The 20,951-nt window shown below is 36.5% G+C and overlaps 1 protein-coding gene across 1 annotated transcript in view; it reads right to left on the bottom strand.

Annotated features, from left to right (window-relative positions):
- RPS6KC1 (ribosomal protein S6 kinase C1) overlaps positions 1-20,951 on the bottom strand; it is a 176,355-nt gene that overhangs the window by 26,250 nt on the left and 129,154 nt on the right. The window contains exons 9-12 of the mRNA XM_058539841.1: positions 17,982-18,029; positions 16,638-16,770; positions 4,662-6,257; positions 4,301-4,390 (exon numbers count right to left, since the gene is read on the bottom strand). Coding sequence (XP_058395824.1) covers positions 4,301-4,390; positions 4,662-6,257; positions 16,638-16,770; positions 17,982-18,029 — 1,867 coding nt within the window. The remainder of the gene's footprint in view (positions 1-4,300; positions 4,391-4,661; positions 6,258-16,637; positions 16,771-17,981; positions 18,030-20,951) is intronic.

Raw genomic sequence — 20,951 nt, 5'->3', positions numbered from 1 at the left:
ACTACCCCCAAAAAATATATTCATGGACTATTTGATAAAGTCAGGCTAGAAGAGCAAAGGGTGGTAGTAAATAAATGTCACTCTCTAAAACTGAATTTTGTAGATAGTTTTCAACACGATTTTTCTATGTTTCACTTTCCACTGTCAGCTGTGAGCTGTTTCCAAGTGTGAAATCGCCTAAGAGAGGAAGCAAAGCTGTCATTTGACATCTGGGAGCGTGGAGATTGGGCTGCAGTAAAAAGCATTTTGGACTTCTTCAATTTTCACACATATTCACCTATAATTCTAAAGTCTGAAAAGTATTCAATGAGAGATATCAACGCAAATTTCAAGCATTTATAAAGGCTTATAATGGGGTGGAAAATAAAGGTGAAGGACACACACTGATAGGATACCATATCAACTTGTTAAGACTAGAATGGGAAACTTAAGTGATTATTATATTAGCATAATAACTAACATATAAACAATTTTACTCACTTGTCTTAGATTGCATATTAAACTTTCAAATACAGTCTTTTGTATTTTATTTGCTTAATATTATAGGTCCTATTTTCTAGCTGCTTTTTTATGATGAGAGTCAAGACTGCTAAGAAAAAATACTGGTAAAAGCAAAAATACTTTCTTGACACTTTATTTTTCCTTTATACTTAAAATGCTATACCAAAAATGTATTCTATATTATGATAAATTAATAGTTCCAATGACAAAGCACATAAAATCCTTTGTGTGTGTGTATATAGAAATAAAATCAGCATAACTACAAGGAAGTCCTCTGGAGAAGAATAACCAATTACTCCAGTTTTTATTCTATAATCTCTCACAACAAAAAAATAGGAGAACCCATCTAAATTAATAAAGTATGTAAAAGGCTCCTAAAATGGAAACTAGACAGTGTTATATTTATATTGTCATGCTATACAATCTATTCCTACTTTGGGGACTATTTCCTTGCTTTTTCTCTTCCTGAACTCCATTCTGTGTTTCTCTGGTATGAAAGGAACTCATTTACCACGAATGATGTTTATTTAAAATAAAACCTTTCTAGAGAATCATCCTAGATAATCTAAGGACACAAAGTGAACCTAAAAGGAATGGCTTCTACTTTGAAAACAGGGCTGGGTTTGATCAGTGAATTCGTATTCTCAAGACCCTCTTGATGGGCCTGCAGCTGCAGCCATTTATGTACTGGCTTTTTCACAGATGTAGACAGAGAAAGCGCCATCGTTTTTGTCTTTTTGTTGTTGGATCTGTTTTCTTTAATATAAAAAAGTGGCAACTTTTAAAAAAAAAGTTCTTCATTTTGTTGTAGAAACTTGTGAATATCTGACATCCTTGGTAGTATACATTGTTGAAATGACTATGACTTTTTAAAATCTAAGATCACAAAGTTGGCAGAAACTAAACTTAAATAACAGAAGGTGATCATTTGCATTTCAAAATTTTTATTTATCTTGCTTTTCCCCTCAATTAGACCAAAACATGTTGATTCACAGGTTTCTGTGTGTGTGTTTTTTCTTTTTAAAACTTATTTATAGAGCAGAATAATGGCCCCCCTGCTAGTTTGGCATTTGCTCAAGTTTCTGTCCATGTAAATCGAATCTGTTACTGGAAATTTTTCTCAAAATATAAAGGGACATCATCCACAAGATAAAAAGATACACTGCTGATATTATAAAGTACAGGGCAGGTGGATAATGTTTTTAGGAGAAATATGTGATAAGGATTCCCAGGAGGGAGGGGCAGTAGGGGTAGAGGTTGCATGCTGTCTAAACAGAAGTGAATCGTTCTCATCACAATCTTGTGACAACTTTACTTTCTAACCAAACAGCAGCTGCTTAACATGCTTTAGAGTTACTTGGACAATAATACTAAGGTTAGAGTTGGGAAATGGGAGGGCACGGGGACTGTGGGGGGAGAATTACTTCAATCCTTAGTGTTTCTAAGGGTAGAGCAAAAGATGACTAGTACTCTATGTCCCCAGGTCATTGATTTGTTATTTTTAAACATTGAAATATGAGCTTACTATCATTGCTCCCACCCCTTTGAGGAGAAAAGCCTACTTAACAGTTTTTATCAGTAGCACTGCCATTCAGTTTTGAGACAAACAGTAATTTACAAATTTTTGCTCTAATTCCTCTTGCATTGTAAGCAAGAGGCAGGAGTACATAGACTTAACTGAGTTCTGTAACTCTCAGGGTTTAAGACCATCTAAATTAGAACACTAGCATTCTTTTCACTTATGGCCATTACTGGTTTTGTTTTATCCTGTTGGTAAAATAAATTAATAGGCCCAAGGAATGAAGAGACTTTCCACATTGTTCAATGCATGCCATAATACTAGAACACTTTTGTGACTCACAAAGCTTGAAAGTGCAATTCTTTTATGCAAATAATTAACACAAAGCCCTTCTTCAAACTACAGCTTTTTTCAAATGTTAGTGAAGGACAACCTGGAAGACAACAGTAAAGATCCATTAATGGTAGACTGCCACCTGCTGGTGAACTATGAGAACTGTGATTTCTGGGAAAAGGCTTAAAAATTAGAACTTGGAAACTGATCTGTATTAAACTCAGTATTTCAGTACACACAATTGAAAGTATGTACCTGTTGATGAATGCGGTATGGTTTTGTTCCATGTTCATGAAATAGGTCAGCATGCTATGAAAGTTAAAGTAAACATGATTGCACTTTGAACTAAAGAAAAATAGTGTGCTAGAATGCCAAAAGACAACCCTAAATGGTTTTCAATAAGAAAGTGACAATAAGGATAGCGAATAAGAAGTCAGTTATAAACATTAAGCAATGTCCCATAAACATTTGGTTTTGACGTGAGGTTTATAATGCAGTGAGGTTTATACTGCACTTCACTTCAGGATTTAATGGGTTTCATTTAAAAGAACTCCCAGATTTAATTTTGATCCTAAAAGCTTCAAATTCATTATAATTAACACACTGATACCTAAAATATTATTTTTTATCAAATTAGAAAAGGGGAGGGTCTGTTAAAAAAAAAAACAGATAACCATAATAAAGTGATTTCACTATGAAATTTTCTGTTATTCTATTAACTAAATCATAAGGTTTCAAAAAACAGCATAATATTATCTATTTGAGAGAAACAAAAAATGTAGGCATGCTCTATTGCCCCTAGGAAGAAATAAAATCAAACAGTCCTAATTTGGGGGAAGAAAGAGGAAAGAAAAGAGTATAGGAAAGAAGAAAATCCAAATCATTGTTTTCAGGAAATAGTTTTAGGATATTTGCTTTGGAGGTTGAAAAACTTTGCTACTCCCCAATACAGAAATAATTCTTAACAATGAAGGTTGTAACTAAAAACAATACAGCTCTTTCAATCCTAATTATAATCATTTCCCATTATGCAGGGAAACAATGTTAGCATCAATACACTGGTTAGCTAGTAAGCATTAAATACTGTATTAATTAATCAACAACTAAGCAGATCATGTCAATATAATCAGCTTGAATCTCCTTTGAAAACCAGTGGGGTGACAAGTGAAGCAACTTTGGCCATCCAAAGAAGCTGAATGCTAGGCAAAAGGTGAAGGAACTTTGAAGTCAAATATAGCCCCATCCACACTGACAGAGAGAAACTAACTCAAATCCAATTCAGATGCTTCAGCGACCTGTAATTACCAGCAAAGGATCTAACGCCCCCAGAAATAAATCTCTAATTTTTAGAAAATAAAGACTATACAGTAAGAGCAAGAGAAACCTGCTGTGTCAAATATTTGGCTAAATAGACTATTTTAAAACAAAAAGGAACATGCTTCCGAAAATTTGTCAAATATAGAAAGAACTCTTTAAAATCTGCTCCAAAATGCCAGGTTGGCTCATCACTAAAGTCACAACATTGTATTTTCTTTAATTCTGCATTTTATCCATTCTTAGTCTTAGGAATCTTACCCTTTTAAGTCAGCTATCTCTCAAATCTTAATAAAAATCATCCATTTAAAGGTTCAGGGTATTTAAAGGTTCTTCTAGACACTAGGAATTTAAGACATTCTAAGACAGAATTCATTGACAGTTCTAAGAAAAGTACAGACCCATTTAACAACAACAACAATACACACACACACACACACACACATACACACACACATATAACTATGGACCATATAATGGTTTTAACTCTCAATTTTCTTTGTTGAAGGGTTAAAGAGATGACCAAGTCCAAGACATACGGGAACTGCTAGTGAAAAATAGAACTTCTATAAAGAAATGAGAGCTACCGAACTACTTTTTTTAAAGTGAAACATTTTAGGAGATTACTCTAACCTGGGGCACAGTACATTCTCTCTATGGCATCGCTGTCACAGGAATCTTCAACCTCACTCCACCTGCTAAAATACGTTAGCTGAATGTGTCCTAAAAACAAAACGACAGGAGAAATCAAAACATTTTTCTCTTCCATTTTCTGCAGAAGTGAACTGTAATTACTCCTTTTGTAGCTAAAAACAGTATCATTAAGAATAATGGCATCATTAAGTACTAGAAGCTATTACTGGGGGTGAATTTGCTGCACTGATAATGAAGCTCTAGACAGGAAATGAAGATACTAATTACAAGATAAAACGCCTACTCAGTTAATTGGAAGCAACAGCGAATAAAAAGAAATGCATTTGCAAAAGTTCCTGACCTCTATCATTCAATAAGATGTTGTTTGGGTTCAAATCGCGGCACACAATTCCCTCTCTATGTAAAGCATCAAGGGCTACCACCATTTCAGCTGCCCATCTTTGAATGCAGCCCTCTGGGATGTAAAACCTGGAGTTTAGTGCTAATTTTTTATCAAGGTCCTCAAAAATCCGATGTATTTCCTTGTCTCCATCTAGTGCTAATCCACTCTCTCCCTTAGTCTCAGAGTCTCGCTGAAATAAAGTTGGTTCCTCTTTAGCCAAATCATCAGTTTGATCTGTAAACAGCAATACTTCTTCAGTCTTTAAAGTGTCTATGTTTTCATTATATTCATTAGCACCTGAGAGTGGGTTAGAAACATGGAATAAGCTTTCTTCTGTGTTGTTTGCAGTTACTGCCGACGCAACCACTTCAAGTCGTTGAAACTTAGGATCTGAGCTGTGTAACAAAGACATGTCTCCTGAACTACTATGATCAACAGCTGCTACAAGTAACATCCCAAGATCCCCCTGTGCATAGTGTTTCTCTGTTAAACTATGGGATTTAGGCCCAGAAGGATCACCCAATTCCTCTGTGCCTTTTTCTTCATATGCTTGGCACTGGTCAGGACTAAGCCTGAGGCATAAAACATCAGGGGCTTCCAATAGCTTACTTTCTATTATGCCTATATTAGTCTGTGTAAACTTAGTAGGTCCCATTGCCGCACCATCTTTTGTTGGCTCCAATTCACCAGGTAGATTTACAAGAAGATCAGGCCTTCCTTCATCTGTACCACTGACATCATCAAAAGCAGCATCTTTAAAAGAAATAACTGGGACTGAGTCATCTGAGCCCCTGCTAATGGTGTCCTGAGGTATAAACTCTACCTTGCTTTCACTAATATGAAAACTCCTGGAAGTGCTGTCTCCATCTGGAAGAGTGAAAAATGGTTTCAAAGGCTCTGACTTTCGACTATACAATTTTTCTCCAAAATCAAGTCCTAGGAGTTCACTAGTGCTATCCTTACTGTCTATTCTAAAGAATTCCATGGGGCTGTTTTTAGATCTACTGAGGGAATCTGATGTTCTTGGAGAACTAACTGCTTCTGGGTCATCATCTCCAGGGAAGAACTTCAGCTCGTGAGCTATCAGCTGTGTGCTGGGGCTGCCGCTGTCAGCAGCAAAGTGTGCTGGGAAGCTTTTAACAGCTTTGGTATCAACAGCAGTCCCTTCAGTCTTCATGAAAGGCTCCTCATTCAATGACCCTGGTTCAATCTTTTCTTGCCCATATTCATTGCATAACGTTAAATAACTAGGAGTACATTCTTCTTCTGAACTTGAGCCAGAATCTGGCCATTTTGGAGAGCTATCTTGGCCATCATCATCTTGGTTGCTATCATCTTGAGAGCTGGGAGTAAGACTAGTCTTCAGAGGCAGAACTTTAAGCATGGTTCCACTCTCACTTCCTCTGGCTTCAAAGCCGCTGCTGTCCCGAGGACCAGAAGTTGGCTGTTGCAGGCGAACTTTAGTGAGTGCAGATGTTTTCACTTCCTCGATGTCGAAGCTTTCTTCAGGACTTCTGCTTAGAAATTTACTGATATGTGACCAGAGTTTGCCACCTGTGAACAAGTATAACCAAAAAAGAATGTTTTAAGATCCCCAAATTAATGGTTGCTCATTGAAACCATTAGAAAAGCAAAATGTTAATATTCTAGTATCACTATTAGAATATTACTAATATTAATATTAATATTCTAGTATCTAACAGTCTAGTATTCTAATAACCAATCAAAAGCAAGTCAATAATACCCATTAATATTGAGTATGCTGTAAGACAAGCATTTTAATAAAATGCCTTCTTGTTATTGCTAACCGGTAAGTATAGTTTCAAGCATATCTCCTGATATCAATTACTTTTAAAATGACAACCTATTTCTTCCTTCCAACCTATTTCTTCCTTCCCTTCTTTTGAAGGGAAAATAGTTATAACATATACTAGTATGAAATCTCACAGCTAAAATTCTGCTTAAAAGTTAAATATAATTTAGCTTTAGAAACATCTGATTATGTTCTGATCTGCTTATGTAACAATTTTTTCAAGCATGGCCCCTTGGTCAAGTGGAAATATATAAATAAGTGCTGCTTAAAATTGTATACTACAGTGGTAAAAAAAAAAATCGACAATATTATTCCATTTTGAAAAACACCCAGTCCAGGATCAGAGAGGATATTCGGCATCTGGTATATAATTATATCATATAAATGACATATTAATATTTTTTCCATTTTCTCCCCTCCCCATATATATCATGTGTGGTATAAGACCAAGTAAAGCAAATGAGAAAAATTAATTGGGCAGCCATTATTGAGGCAAGCTGTTGTAACTGTGGTTCTGTATTCTGATATATATCAGAAACCTATAAAAATCAATTTCACAGATACTATAGAGATTAAATAAACACAAAATAATCCAATATTTTACCAGCAATACTTGTCAGGTAGTTATTTCATCTTATTTTTTTTTGTTTTGTTTTAACCATTAAAAACTCAACCTCTTTTGCTAATTAGAATCTTTGAATAAATAAACTATAATAAGTATCAAAAACCTACGAAAGCTCTACTGATTAGATACACTATCACAAAAAGAAAGCATAGTTAAATCTGATCTAGAAATTTTAAAAACAGTAATTGCAAAAGCATACTTCGTGAAGATATAACTGTAGCTTCCAAAAGTGGGAAATAATGTATTAAAAATGAATCCCTCTATTAATATGGAGAAGGCAATTTTTTTCAGCACACTTTTAATGTCATTATTAAGCATCAAATACCAAGGGAAATACTAAATCTTAAGGGAAATAATCATTGACAGTTAATTGTATGTGTAAAAAGGTCAATGGAAGCATCTAAAAAATCTTTTTCTACTTCACATTTCATTTCATTTAGAAGAACTCAATAAATAGATAAAGCACCTGATATTGTGCCCAGCATAGAACAAATACTCTCAATAAAGAGTAGTTGTCATAATATTAATCCTAGGATACTCATACATCTCCTCTCCAGTGATCTAGTTAATAGTCTTCTCTCATTCTGACAATAATTAGCACTATAGGACATTATGGTGTTTAACTTTTCCCTCTCATTTTTTCTTAGCTAACTTTCTGTCCTCATTAGATGGTACTCAGGGTTTCATATTTCCCCATATTCAAACTAAAGTTTAAGGATACATACATGGCTTTGAAACTCACTCATTCACAAAAGGAGTTACGCATTGATTCCATCTTTTTTTTAGTCTTTTAGATGCCACATTCCTCTTATCACAAATACCTCTATTGTGGCACACTAACAGTAATGCTTGAACCTGAAGCTGAGATTCTTACATGCAATCCAAATAAAATGGCATGTGTTGTTTTCAATTCTCCTAGATGGTGACTACTGTGAGGACAGGACCCAGTCTTTTTCATCTCTGTATACCTACTCCCTATACAGTGTGCAGGACATGATAGGTGTTCAGTCAATGCTTGTTAACTCAGATGATAACTCATCAGAATGAGATGTGCTATCACAAAGTAGACAGTATCTGCAGCTGTAAAGTTTCAGTGATCAGCAAGAAACAGTAACTAGTAAAGTTCTAGCAGAAGTTTCATTATTCTTAGGCCAATTCCACCTGAATGAGGTGCTGAAATCTAAAATTCAATGTGCTTAAATTCTTTATTTATTTAATTTATTTTTTTGGTGAGGAAGATTGTCCCTGAGCTAACATCTCAGAGATGTGCCAATCTTCCCCTATTTTGTACGTGGGACACCACCACAGCATGGCTAGACGCGTGGTATGTAGGTCCGAACCTGGGATCCGAACTTGTGAACCCTGGGCTGAAGGGGAGCATGTGAACTTAACCACTATGCCACCAGGCTGGCCTCTAAATTCTTTATTTTTGCTCCCAAAATCACTTCCTCTTTCTGACTTCCAAGCCACTCTGGCACAAAAGCTTTGGACCAAACTTGGATTATTTTCTCTCCCTTGTTCTTTTTACATCTGACAAGTTTCCAAGTTCTATACGATCTACCCATAATGGTTCTCACAGTCTTCCTCCTTTTAATTCCTTTCACCACTCCGTGTTTCTTGGAATAATGTCATAGCTACAAGTAGATCCCTACTTTGAGTCCTTCCTATATCACTCTGTCATACTAACTGCTGCCCAACTAATTCTTCCATTTTAGCACAGATTTTATCATGTCATTTCTCCATTCAAGAACCCAAATCCCCTCCACCTACTGAATGATGTACCCACTCCACAGAGGCATTTGAACCCCTCAGTTATACAGTATCAACCCATGATTTGGTCCTCTCCCTCAACTCACCGCATAATTCATCTGAATTGGATTTCTCCATATATAACCTGTGCTGGGCTTTTGCTCAAAATATACGTACCACTTAGAATTTTCTTTCCTGTTAGTTTCCCCAATATCTGCTTGCCAAAATCCTACCCATTGTTGAAGGTCCTTCAGAATGCGTTTTCTTTTACCAATTTTTTTGTATCCTCTCACTGGATATAATTCCTATCTCTCCAAATCCTCTATATCACTTCACCTCTCTTACGACATTTACAACATTCTATTTCATATTAATATTACTTTTATGCTTTTATTGTCTCTATTACCAAACTGCAGGGTCTTCATAATTGCAGGAAGAGGATTCTGTCTAGCATGTAAAATAATATGTATTAGATGAATATTTATTAAACTGGGTTATAAAAAGATGACATCTTTACAAAGTTTTTGAAAACTTTTCAAGGAAAAAGGTCTATTAGTATTAATAATATCTTTATATTTGGTCATACTTTCTTCCTGTTTTAAAACAAATATATGGTTTTATTGCAAAAATATTTTAAATACAGAAAATACCAAGGAAAATAGAAAAAATTCAGAATATATAAATCACTCATAAACCCTATTAACCATTAGCACATTTATTTTCAGGCTTTTTATTCATGACTAACATCATATCACAAACATTTTCTACTTTTCATGAGAATATGGACTTGAATGGCTATATAGAATATTCCTGTGACAGACATTATGATATATTTAAATGTTCCTCTATTGATGAACATTTAAGTTGCTTCCAGTCTTTTACTATTAGAATTAAAATAATATATTCTTTTACATACAAATACTTGACATCTCTAATTATTTCATCAGGACAGAATCCCAGAAATGAAAGTACTAGATCAAGAAGCATCAATCCTTTTAATGCTTCTGAAATGTGTTGTTAAACTGCTTTACAGAAAGCCTGGACCAGAATCTACTCCTATAAGCAATGTGTATTAGTGCCATTTTCACAGCAACTTGCTTATATTGGGATATTAGCAAGTTTACCAATTTGATTAATCAAATATGGCATCTTATTTAATTTCTATTCTTTTCATCACTAGATAAAATTTCTAAATGTGATTGTTGGCACTTTCTTTACAGAGTTTGTTCTTAGCCTAAACAAGTACCCTAACATGAATTATAAAACTCTGTATTTCCAAGAGAGAAAAAAACTTTTAGCTCTTCTCCATTCTTTGCTGGGTGCCCATTTAAATTTAATGCTCAATATGGAGTTATAAAAACAAAATTTGGTCCCAACACATACTTTTTTTTTTTTGTGAGGAAGATCAGCCCTGAGCTAACATCCGATGCCAATCCTCCTCTTTTCACTGAGGAAGAGTGGCCCTGGGCTAACATCTGTACCCATCTTCCTCTACCTTATATGTGACGCCGCCACAGCATGGCTTGATGAGCGAGCAGCGCGTCGGGTCGCGCCCGGGATCTGAACCTGCAAACCCTCGGGCCGCCGAGCAGAGCGCGTGCACTTAACCACTATACCACCGGGACAGCCCCACATACTTTTTTTTTTAATTACAAAATCATGAAAATCACATAACTTACAAGAACACATTATTCCCATTGAAGCTTCTCACCCACAAAAGCAGAGTGGGTTTTACTTTCTGCAGAGCTAACATCAAACCTGAGAGACAAACTGACACCAATGTCAACCCTATTACTGTAACATTAAAAACACTAACCCCCAAAAAATCCTGTTATTGCTCACTTACAAAATATAAATAAAAAATACCTAACATATTTACAGTTTTTAACATTTTAAAAATATACCTGACGGGGGACCAGCCAGGTGGCGCAAGTGATTAAGTGCGCGCGCTCCACTGCGGCGGCCTGGGGTTCACCAGTTCAGATCCCGGGTGTGCACCGACGCACCACTTGTTAGGCCATGCTGTGGCGGCATCCCATATAAAGTAGAGGAAGATGGGCACGGATGTTAGCCCAGGGCCAGTCTTCCTCAGCAAAAAAGAGGAGGATTGGCATTGGATGTTAGCTCAGGGCTGGTCCTCCTCACAAAAATATATATGTGTATATATATATACATAACACCTTTCTAAGCTCCACTGAAGCATATAAAATAGCAGATATTAGTTATTTTACGCTGTGAAAATAGCAATTCATAAAGTTTAATAAAAACTCACTCTTTGTCTCTCATCATATTTTGATCTATTGGTTTTCTGCAAGATTGCAAAGAAAATTTGTTAAATTTGCTTGACCAGAATTAGGACTTTAATATGTACGATAAAATATTGTCAGACCAATGATCAAAATCATCTTTTGACCCAGCAATTCTGCTTCAAGAAATCTGTCCTACAAATAGTTCTCAAAAAACAACACTAGGGGCTGGCCTGGTGGCGTAGTGGTTAAGCTCATGTGCTCCACGTCAGTGGCCCAGGGTTCACAGGGTTGGATCCCGGGCGCAAACCTACACACCACTCATCAAGCCATGCTGTGGCGGCGTCCTACATACAAGGTAGAAGAAGACTGGCACAGATGTTAGCTCAGCGACAATATTCCTCAAACAAAAACAGGAAGATTGGCAATAGATGTTAGCTCAGGCCCAATCTTTCTCACAAAAAAAAAAAAAAACCTAAAATACAGAAAAGTACTAGAAACAATTTAAACACCAGTTAATAGGGGAGTAGTTAAATAAATTATGGTAAATCTGCACAACCAAATACTCTGTATCTAGTAAAATAATAACAATATTTGCAAATACCTACATAGTGTTTACCATTTACCAGGCACTATTCTTTTCTTCTTTCTTTTTTTTTTTTTTTTTTTGCTGAGGAAGATTCGCCCTGAGCTAACATCTGTGCCAATCTTCCTCTATTTTGTATGCAGGTCACCACCACAGCATGGCCACTGATGAGTGGTGTAGATCCATGCCCGGGAACCAAACCCGGGCCACAGAAGCAGACAGAGCCAGGTTACTTAGGCCACGGGGCCAGCCCCGCCAGGCAATATTCTAAGTGCTTTACATATATCAACAATTTAATCCTCACATGAACCCTATGACATAGGTAATTATTATCATCCCTATTTTATAGATAAGGAAACAGAGGCACAAAATGGTTAAGTAACTTCCCAGGGTCACACAACTAGTAAATGGTGAGCCAGCCTTCAAGCTAAGTAGTCTGGCTCTAGAATCCTTGTTTTTTAATCACTACACTATGCTGCCTTTCTTAATGCAGACCTATGCATACCACATACTGATAAGGAGAATTGTCCAAGGTACACTGCCAAGATGGGGACGAAAAGCAAGCTACAGAATAATATGTAAGATCCATTTATGTTTGTTTTTCTAAAAAACAGACAAGCATGGAGAATATGTCTATAGTACACATAGGAAATTTTTTCCTCTATTTCTAGAGAATGGAACTGGGCATTAAAGTGAATAAGGAGGGAGAATTTTTATTTTTACTTTATATACTTCTATATAGTTTGAATTTATTTCTTTATGTATTAGTTCTATAATTTTTAAAAAAACTAGTTAATAAAAAGAGAATCATTTCACCCCTTGGGTCCCCAAGTAACTTGGGGAGAATTCTTTCCCATCCCCCATCTATCTGGTATGTCCACACTCAGATGCTTTTCCAATCACTCTCTTCTCAGTCATTCATCTCTTCTCCGATTGACTCAGTATTCAACAATCATATACCGAGCACCTTCTAGGTACCAAGAATTCTGCTAAATGCTGGGATATATACGATGGATATGATATAATGCCTAATCTTAGGAACTTAAAGTTTTAATAACACACATGGCCTTGACTGAATACAATTATTTTCCCACCTTTTCTCCCTCAGAGTTAAAATAAGGGATTCATTAATAGGAACAATAAAGATTTTAAATTTCTCTCCTAAAATCCTGTCTGGGATATCCAACTGCCTACCCAACACCACCCGGATATTTAATAAGCATCTCAAACTCACATGTCCAAAATTGAATCTCTGATTTTTTTCCTTTAAATCTATCCCTCCTATAGCTTTCCTCATCTTAGTAACTGGAAATGCCATTCTTTCAGTTATTTGGGCCAAAAACCTTGGAGCCATGCAAGGCAGAATCATGTCAGCTCTATCTTCAAAATATATTCAGAATCTAATAACCATTTTCTCACCACCTTCACTACTAACACTTTGTCCAAGCCATCATCATTTTCACCTGGACCTCTGCAATGACCTCCAAACTCATCCCTGGCTTTTGCCTTTGCCCTCCTGTGTTCTATTTCCCACAAGGCAGCCAGAGTAATCCCTATCTTGTCACTCCTCTGCTCACCAGCCCCCAGTGACTTCCTATCCATTCAAAAGAAAAATCAAATTCTTAAAGTGACCTATGAGACCACACAGGATCTGCCCACCTGGCTCCTCACTTCTCTAAGCTCATCTCCTGCCACTCTTCCCACTCTGCTCCAGCCCACTGACCTTGCTGTTTCTTGCACGTCGAGTACCCTCCTGCCTCTGGGCCTGTGTTCTTGTTCTCTCTTGCTGAGATAGTCCTCCCTCGTGTATCCACAGTGCTCTCTCTCTCACTTCCTTCAGGTCACTGGCCAAACGTCCTCTTCTATTAGGCCAAATGTCCACTCTATAAAATAGCAACCCCTACCTCACCCTTTTGGCATCCCCTTCTCCTTTCCTTTATTTAATTTTTCTCCATAGCAATCTCCATCTGACACATATTTACCTATGTATTTGCTTTGTCTCTTCTGCCTCTATAATGTAAGCTCCATGTGGGCAGAGACTTCACCTATTTTGTTCACTGCCATTTTAGAACTAAGCCTGTATCCCAGTAAGCACTCAATATATTTCTGACCAAATGAAGTAAAAATGAAAAGGAAATGAGTCCAAGAGACTCATGTGAATCATGAATAGTTCTGTAAGCAGAGGAAAGCTAAAGCCACAAATCACAAATATTCAAGTATTCATATTATGGAGAAAACAATTGTTCAATGTTAACTTTTTCAGTAATTCACACACATGAAAGTGACATTTTTATGATACGTGCACAACCTCCTAACACACGGAGGTAACAAAGAAAGTACCACTGACGTGTAAAAGATAACACACTGTCCATCATGCAGTTCACTCAATTGTTCATTCCAAATCCAAGAAATTACCCTAGTTTCTTCTTTCGCTAACCTTGAATCCATCACAGGACCCGGTGATTTTACCCTCAAAGCATCTTCACTAGTACTCCCAGAAGACCACGCCCTTATCATCTGTTGCCTAGACTATACTTTATTAGCCTTCTCACTGTTTCTATTCTGGCCTTTCTACACTCCATTCCCCATACAACAGCCAGAGTGATCTTTTTAAAATGTAAATCAGATTTTGTTACTGCTTAAGAAGTCCAATGGTTTCCCAATGTACTTGAAAAGCCAAAGTCCTTACCCTGCAAACAAGGCTCCTGCCTGCTTCTCCAATAGCCTCCTATACCACCATTGCCCTCACCTACCACACTTCAACCACGTGGTCTCCTTTCTCGTTCATCAAACATCCCAAGTTTGTTTTTGTCTTGATTTCTTACACTGATCCATGTAGCTGGAATGTGTTTCACCCTTACATCCAAATGGTCATTTCTTTTGTCATTCAGAACTCCTCTTAAAGGTCACTTTCCAAGAGGGCACTACCTAACCTAAAGTAGTGCCCCCACCAGTCGTTCTCTATCAGATCTCTCTGAGTTAAAGATCAGCGTACTCCCTATTATTATCCAATATTCTCTTGCTTTTTGTTTTTCTGTTTGATTCTCCACAAGAATATAAGTTTGGAAGGAACAAGCTCTTTTCCTGTCTTGTTCACCTAAAAGCCTAGTACATAATACACGCTCGATAAATTTGTTGAATATTAAATGAACCCAGAGTCCCTATTTGCATTACAATTTAAGACCTTTGTATTATAAAATCTTCTTAAAATTAAACTATAGACACCTGAAATGACAATCAAAAGAAATCCTCCCCCCTCTCCCCAAATTTAAATAATCCAGGACAAACTCTATTGTCCTGTGACCATTCAAAGTCAGGCATGGTCAACAATAAAGGAAAAGAGACTCGCTAAAGATAATCTAAAACAGTGGAAAAGTTGAAAGCCATATGTCTATGTCTTTAAGACAGATTATTAAGATTTTCTAGAGTATTAAAGTAAAATCAGTTGAAATATCAGCTTTCGGGAGCATAAGAGAAGGTAAGAGGATGGTAGAAGAAAAACCGAAGTATGATTTGGAGAAGGAAGAGGAAGAAGAACAGGAAGAGGAAGTCACAAACAGCAGAGGTAAACCAGGATTGAAAATTTGCCACAGATAATCTCCAACATGAATAATCCAAACTGGGTAAGAGAATATTGACTATAATTACATTCATCCTACTGACCTTGTTCTAAATTATAATGGATTATTACTACGCAAGTTATTTTGTTCCACACCAGAGGTGGCTGTATTTCGCTATCAGATGACACGACCTCTAATTCAATAATGTCTGTAATGCACTGGTATCCTCAGATAAAAGCTGTCTATAATGTCTGAACAAAGGTGAATTAGTTATCCAATTCACACACGCAATTAACTCTCTTAATACCTGAGAGACCATGGAGCCCCTTCTGAATTTCCTATTAAATACTACATATGGAGGTCTTCCCTCCATCTGTAGTTATCTTGTGCTGTACTTCATAATAAACAATATTAATAGTTTATTGCCCCCATCAAAAATCTTGCATTAGTTATCATAAGAGACCTCATTCCACAAAGCAATGACTCATTTTCCTGGGAAAATGCCTTAAATTCAAATGTTATGCCTATTAGTAAAGCACAATAGTTTTTTAATGTAATAGTTCTCAGTAATATAAAAATAATAATAACACCTTCATGAAATATGGAAAATAATTTAAATATTTTTACTATTTTAAGAACACCTCTTAAAAGCCAAAAGGCAATATTTATTATGTGGATTTATATTTATATGCTGTATTTAGTCATTCTAAATAAAAGACTATTTATTTAAATTCAGACGTTAAAGGGCAAAAACAAATCAAAACATAATATTTTTTTGCTACCTGTTCCCTCTTCTAAGAGCTGAAATTTCATAGTTTGAAGGCAGAGCACTTTACCTCTGCTTTGTACCCATATGTGATGCCAATGGCAGTATTTGTAAAAACCCAGACCTGAACAACTAGGTAATGTCAAATGTTAAGCCAATACTCATACCTTCTAAAAAAGGAGGTAATTAATTAGTTCTTCAGGGGATGCTTTTTATTTTAGTCACCTAACATTAACGTATCTTTTTAGCAGAGAACAAAATGAAATCTCTAAAATAAAACCTAGCTCTCTTAGCACACATTCACCTTAAAGTTCTCATCATATCAGATGAATTCTAGAGGAAAGTAGTTAAGTCTATCTAAGAATGTTACTGTCGTTCAAATGAAACGGACTGCTCACCTGGGTTTTCATTTTCCCTCACAACTCAAAGTAGGCAGGGAGAGCAGAGGAATAAGGAAACAGTTTTTTACATGCGTTTCGTATGTTTTATTCGCTCATGTGATGACAGAAGTACGAAGGACGTTATAGAAACTAAAAAGCTAAATAGGTGACCGTCTTAGTGCTCCATAAACAGTAAACCACAAACTAACCTTCCGCATGCTGCAGCACAAGAAATACCGACTCCTCAGAAACGATGTACTTGTGCAGACACACCATGTTGGGCACACAGCGGGGGATGATGGTCTTTCTGTTCCTGCTGTATTCACTGCTTTTCCTTAGACCCTGACAGAGAACAAAAAGGTCAGTTGTACCCTCAGTTGCCTTTGGAGCCTGCTGTGCTCTGTGTTTATCAACCAAACTAATCTATCCGAGTTACTCTGGGCTTCAGAGAAACCACTCATCTGCTGCTCTATGCCCCTCAGTCCCTGGAGGCTCTGCTGATGGCATCTGGCGCGAATCCAGAGAACGGAAGATGCCACAAAGCTGCCATTAAAATCAATTACGTGGGTCAGTGTTTTTATTAGAGATGCTCTCAACTAAGTCATCAGGATGACACGCAGTTATTTCTCTATGACCTTTTCTGAAGTTTTATTTTACTTATGTATATCTTTAAAGCAGTAGACATTGTGACATCAATTCAAGTTCCTGAGACACAAAAGGTATTCCTAGATTAAATATGCAATTTTAAAATTCTATTCCAAAAAAGTACAAAGGTTATTTTAAGTTTGCTCCAAAGGAACAAGGTGTGTGTAGTTTCTGGTGTCATATCCTGGTTTAAAAATCTGGGGAAATGCCAGCGATAAAGTATACTCATAAAAAGAAATTGGTTTCAGTATATATCAAAGTGACCTACTGCCACGCTGATACGTAAAAGTATCAGAAAAAGAAACATAAAATTAATCTGAAATTGATTAATTCGGGATGCTGTGGAAACACTTAAATTAGGATATTTTTAGAATATGTACTGTCACAATCCATTTCAAACACAATTTTGAAATTACAAAATTGAGGGGTTTTTCTTTCTTTATTCATTTAGTTACAAATTGAGTTATATACAGAATCAAATTTGAATGTAGATCCAAAAGAGAGAAAGGGATGTAGATAACACTTTGCCAAATACCTGTAACAAAGACTTTAAGGCAAAATTTCAGCTCTTAGGAACTGTAATCATAATCAAAGGTGAAATTATGTGTGGTCTTCACAAAGTATACAAAATGTATTAGAGATGTACACGCTATACATTTAAACCACATGAAATGAGTCTTCAACTTATCCAAATTATTTCCCCCACACTCTATAACCCAAAACTCTTTTTAAATGTATGCTATAGACTATTTATCTGATGGAAGGACAGAAAGTAAAATAAATATAGATCATCACAAAGATAAGAGAACATTCAAACACCCAGGAAAAACATATTAAATATTATTTCTTTCAGAAGCATAATTTGAAAATAAATTTCTAAATTCATTAAACATACAAATTCTACTTACCTTCAAAATAAATGTCTGTTCTGTCCTTGTGTCCATTACAAGTAAAACCTACATAAAAGACATGAGTAATAATTTATTCACAATACAATGAAACATTAACTCACAACTTTTTAAAACTATACTTTAAGATTTTGGATGAGGTGCTGGTATTGACTCCACCAAAATTGTTAATTTCTGAATAGTTTTTTTTTTAAAAAGCCATTGAATCACAGGATTAAAATAGTCTTAACTAACATGGGTTTTATCATGGTTTCCTTTTCTTAAAATGACATATTTCAGAAATCTTACTATGCTTCCTAGATTTATTTTTAAATATATTTCTTGAAAGTAAAGGAAAAATTATTTTAGACAAAGAATTTTTCCTCATGAAACATATAGTTAAGAAGAAGTAAAAAAAATTTAGGGGAATTGGTAAAGTCTCAATTTTCTTCCTAAAACTCCTTATGTAGCAACTTGCTGTAACGTGATCTCAACAACTCAGGCTCCAGCCTAAGGCATCCTTTTGGCAGTACTACTCCACCCTGGACTCATCCTTACCTCCTCTTTTTCCATCAGCAAATCCTGTCAGCTCTATCTTCAAAATGTATCCAGAATCTGAACTCGCTTCACCACTTCATAGCTATCACCCTAATCCAAACAGAGACTTACCTGGAATTTATAACAATGGCCTCCCAACAGATCTCTCTGCTTCAATCTTTGTTGCCCTGTGGTCTATTCTCAAAAGAGCAGCCAGGGTTTTCTTTTCAAAACATAAGTTAGATCTTATCATTCTTCTCATTGAGAGAAAAAGCCTAAGTCCAAAAAATGATTTCAAGACCCTTCATGATGTCACACATTGCCCTCTCGAATGACCCACTCCCCCCCGCCACCCATCTTGATGGTCTTGACGGATAGGAATGAATAGAGATACGAAATTATCCTACCACATTAATAGTTTATTATTTTGGAGACACTATATCAGAGGTTGGATCTTTTTTTCTGTAAAGATCCAGATAGTAAATATTTTAGGCTTTGGAGGCCCATGTGATCTCTGTTGCAGCTATTCAACTCCGCCGTTTGATCTCTGTTGCAGCTATTCAACTCCGCCGTTGTAGCACAAAAGCCGCCACAGTCTGAAATGGGCCATGGCGGGAATATTTACACCATAAACGTCTGCAAACACCGTAAACAGGACTCCCCCCTCCGCCCCCCCAGAGAACTGGGAGTCAAGGATGAAAAAAAGACGTCAAGCCTGAGAAAATAAAAGAATAGTGAGAAGAAAAAAGCGAGTTAAGATGGGGAACCAGTTTGAGAAGAAGATGATAAATTCCACTTTACATGATGAATTTGAAGTAATAGTGACAACATCGTCTTTGACCTCTTTTCTGAGTGCTTGACTGTTATACTATGTAAGTCTCCATTTAATTTCAACTAAACATTCCCACAGATACCTCCTGAACTCACCCCTTCTCTTCCCAAAGCCCTGTCCCCACTACAAACAAAGCAAAACCCTGTTTCTCCTCCTGCAGTATTGAATAACACCACCATCCTCGTAACCCCCCAAACCAAAAAGCACCCCAAGTCACCATGAATTCTCCCCGGTCCCCTACCTTCATAAACAGTGACCAATTCCAGTCAGTTCTATCTCCTAAGTATTTCTCTCATCCACCCTCTTCTCTTTCCTCCACCATGTTTTAAGTGTTTACCATGCGCTATGCGTTAGCCATGTGTAATCAATGTTAATTCTTTCAACTACCCAATGAGGTAATTTTACCATTCCTACTCTAAATATGAAGACACTATAACTTTATCTGTAGAAGCTATAACGGTAGATAATAATAGAATCTACCGTTTCTGAGAATTTCAGTCATACAATCTTATAAAAGTGTTTGGTATAGCCGGTTGTTATTACTATTGCTATCGCCATTATTGCTTCTTCTCCCTGAAATGCTCCCCCAGCCACTTATCAAACAAGTGCTCATCTTTCCATATGCAGCTCAAATGTCTATCTCTCAGTAACACTGACTCTTTTCTTCCTTTGTTCTCCCCCTGTACACAGTACCAACTTCTATTACAGCATTTCTAACCCTTCAATTTGGTTTTATTTGTTCACCTATCTCCCAACAAGATTTCATGCTTTTTATCAGCATGTTGTAGACAGAATAATGGTCACCAAAAATGTTCATACCTTAATCTCCAGAACTTGTGAATATGTTATGTTACTGGCAAAAAGGACTTTGCAGATGTAATTAAGGTACAAACTTTAAAACAGATTATTCTAGATTATCTGAGTGAGCCCAATCAAATCACATGAACCCTTAAAAGCAGAGAACTGTCTCTGGCCAGAAGTGGAAAGCATAGAAATGATATGGCAGAAGGGGAAATCAGAGAAATTTGAAGTATGAGAGGGATGCACGGTTGCTGGCTCTAAGATATAGTGGCCCACATGTAAGCACCAGAGAGAGGCCCCTAGAAGCTCACAGCAAGAATGAGATGGAACAAGCAGCTTCTAGGAGCAAAGACCAGCCCTTGGTTGATAAGCAGCAAGGAAGAGAATTCAGTCCTACAACCACAAAGAAAAGAATTCAGCCAACAACCTGAATGAGCTTGAAAGTGGATTTTTCCACTTTCAGAGCCTCCAGTAAGGAACAAAGCCCTGCCAGCACCTTGATTTTAACCTAAGGCATCCCATGCCAGACCTATGATCCAAAGAAATATGACACAATAAATTTAGTTGTTTTAAGCTGCTAAGTTTGTGGAAATTTGTTATGACAACAATAGAAAACTAATATAAGGCAGAAGTTGTATTTCCTCCAACATATAACACATCCTTCTCCCACAGCAAATGTTCGATAAACATATGTGAATTAATTCTGGTGTAAAAGTTTGGAAGGTAGATGGCAATATGGGAAGGGAGCTTAGAAAAAAAGTTAGGACTAAAGATTTATATTTGGGCATTCTCGTAAAGAAACAACTAAAACAGGAGAAGGT

This window comes from Diceros bicornis, chromosome 4 (genome assembly GCF_020826845.1).
Source record: "Diceros bicornis minor isolate mBicDic1 chromosome 4, mDicBic1.mat.cur, whole genome shotgun sequence".
NCBI lineage: Eukaryota > Metazoa > Chordata > Mammalia > Perissodactyla > Rhinocerotidae > Diceros > Diceros bicornis.
This window is presented reverse-complemented; position numbering and strand designations above follow the sequence as displayed.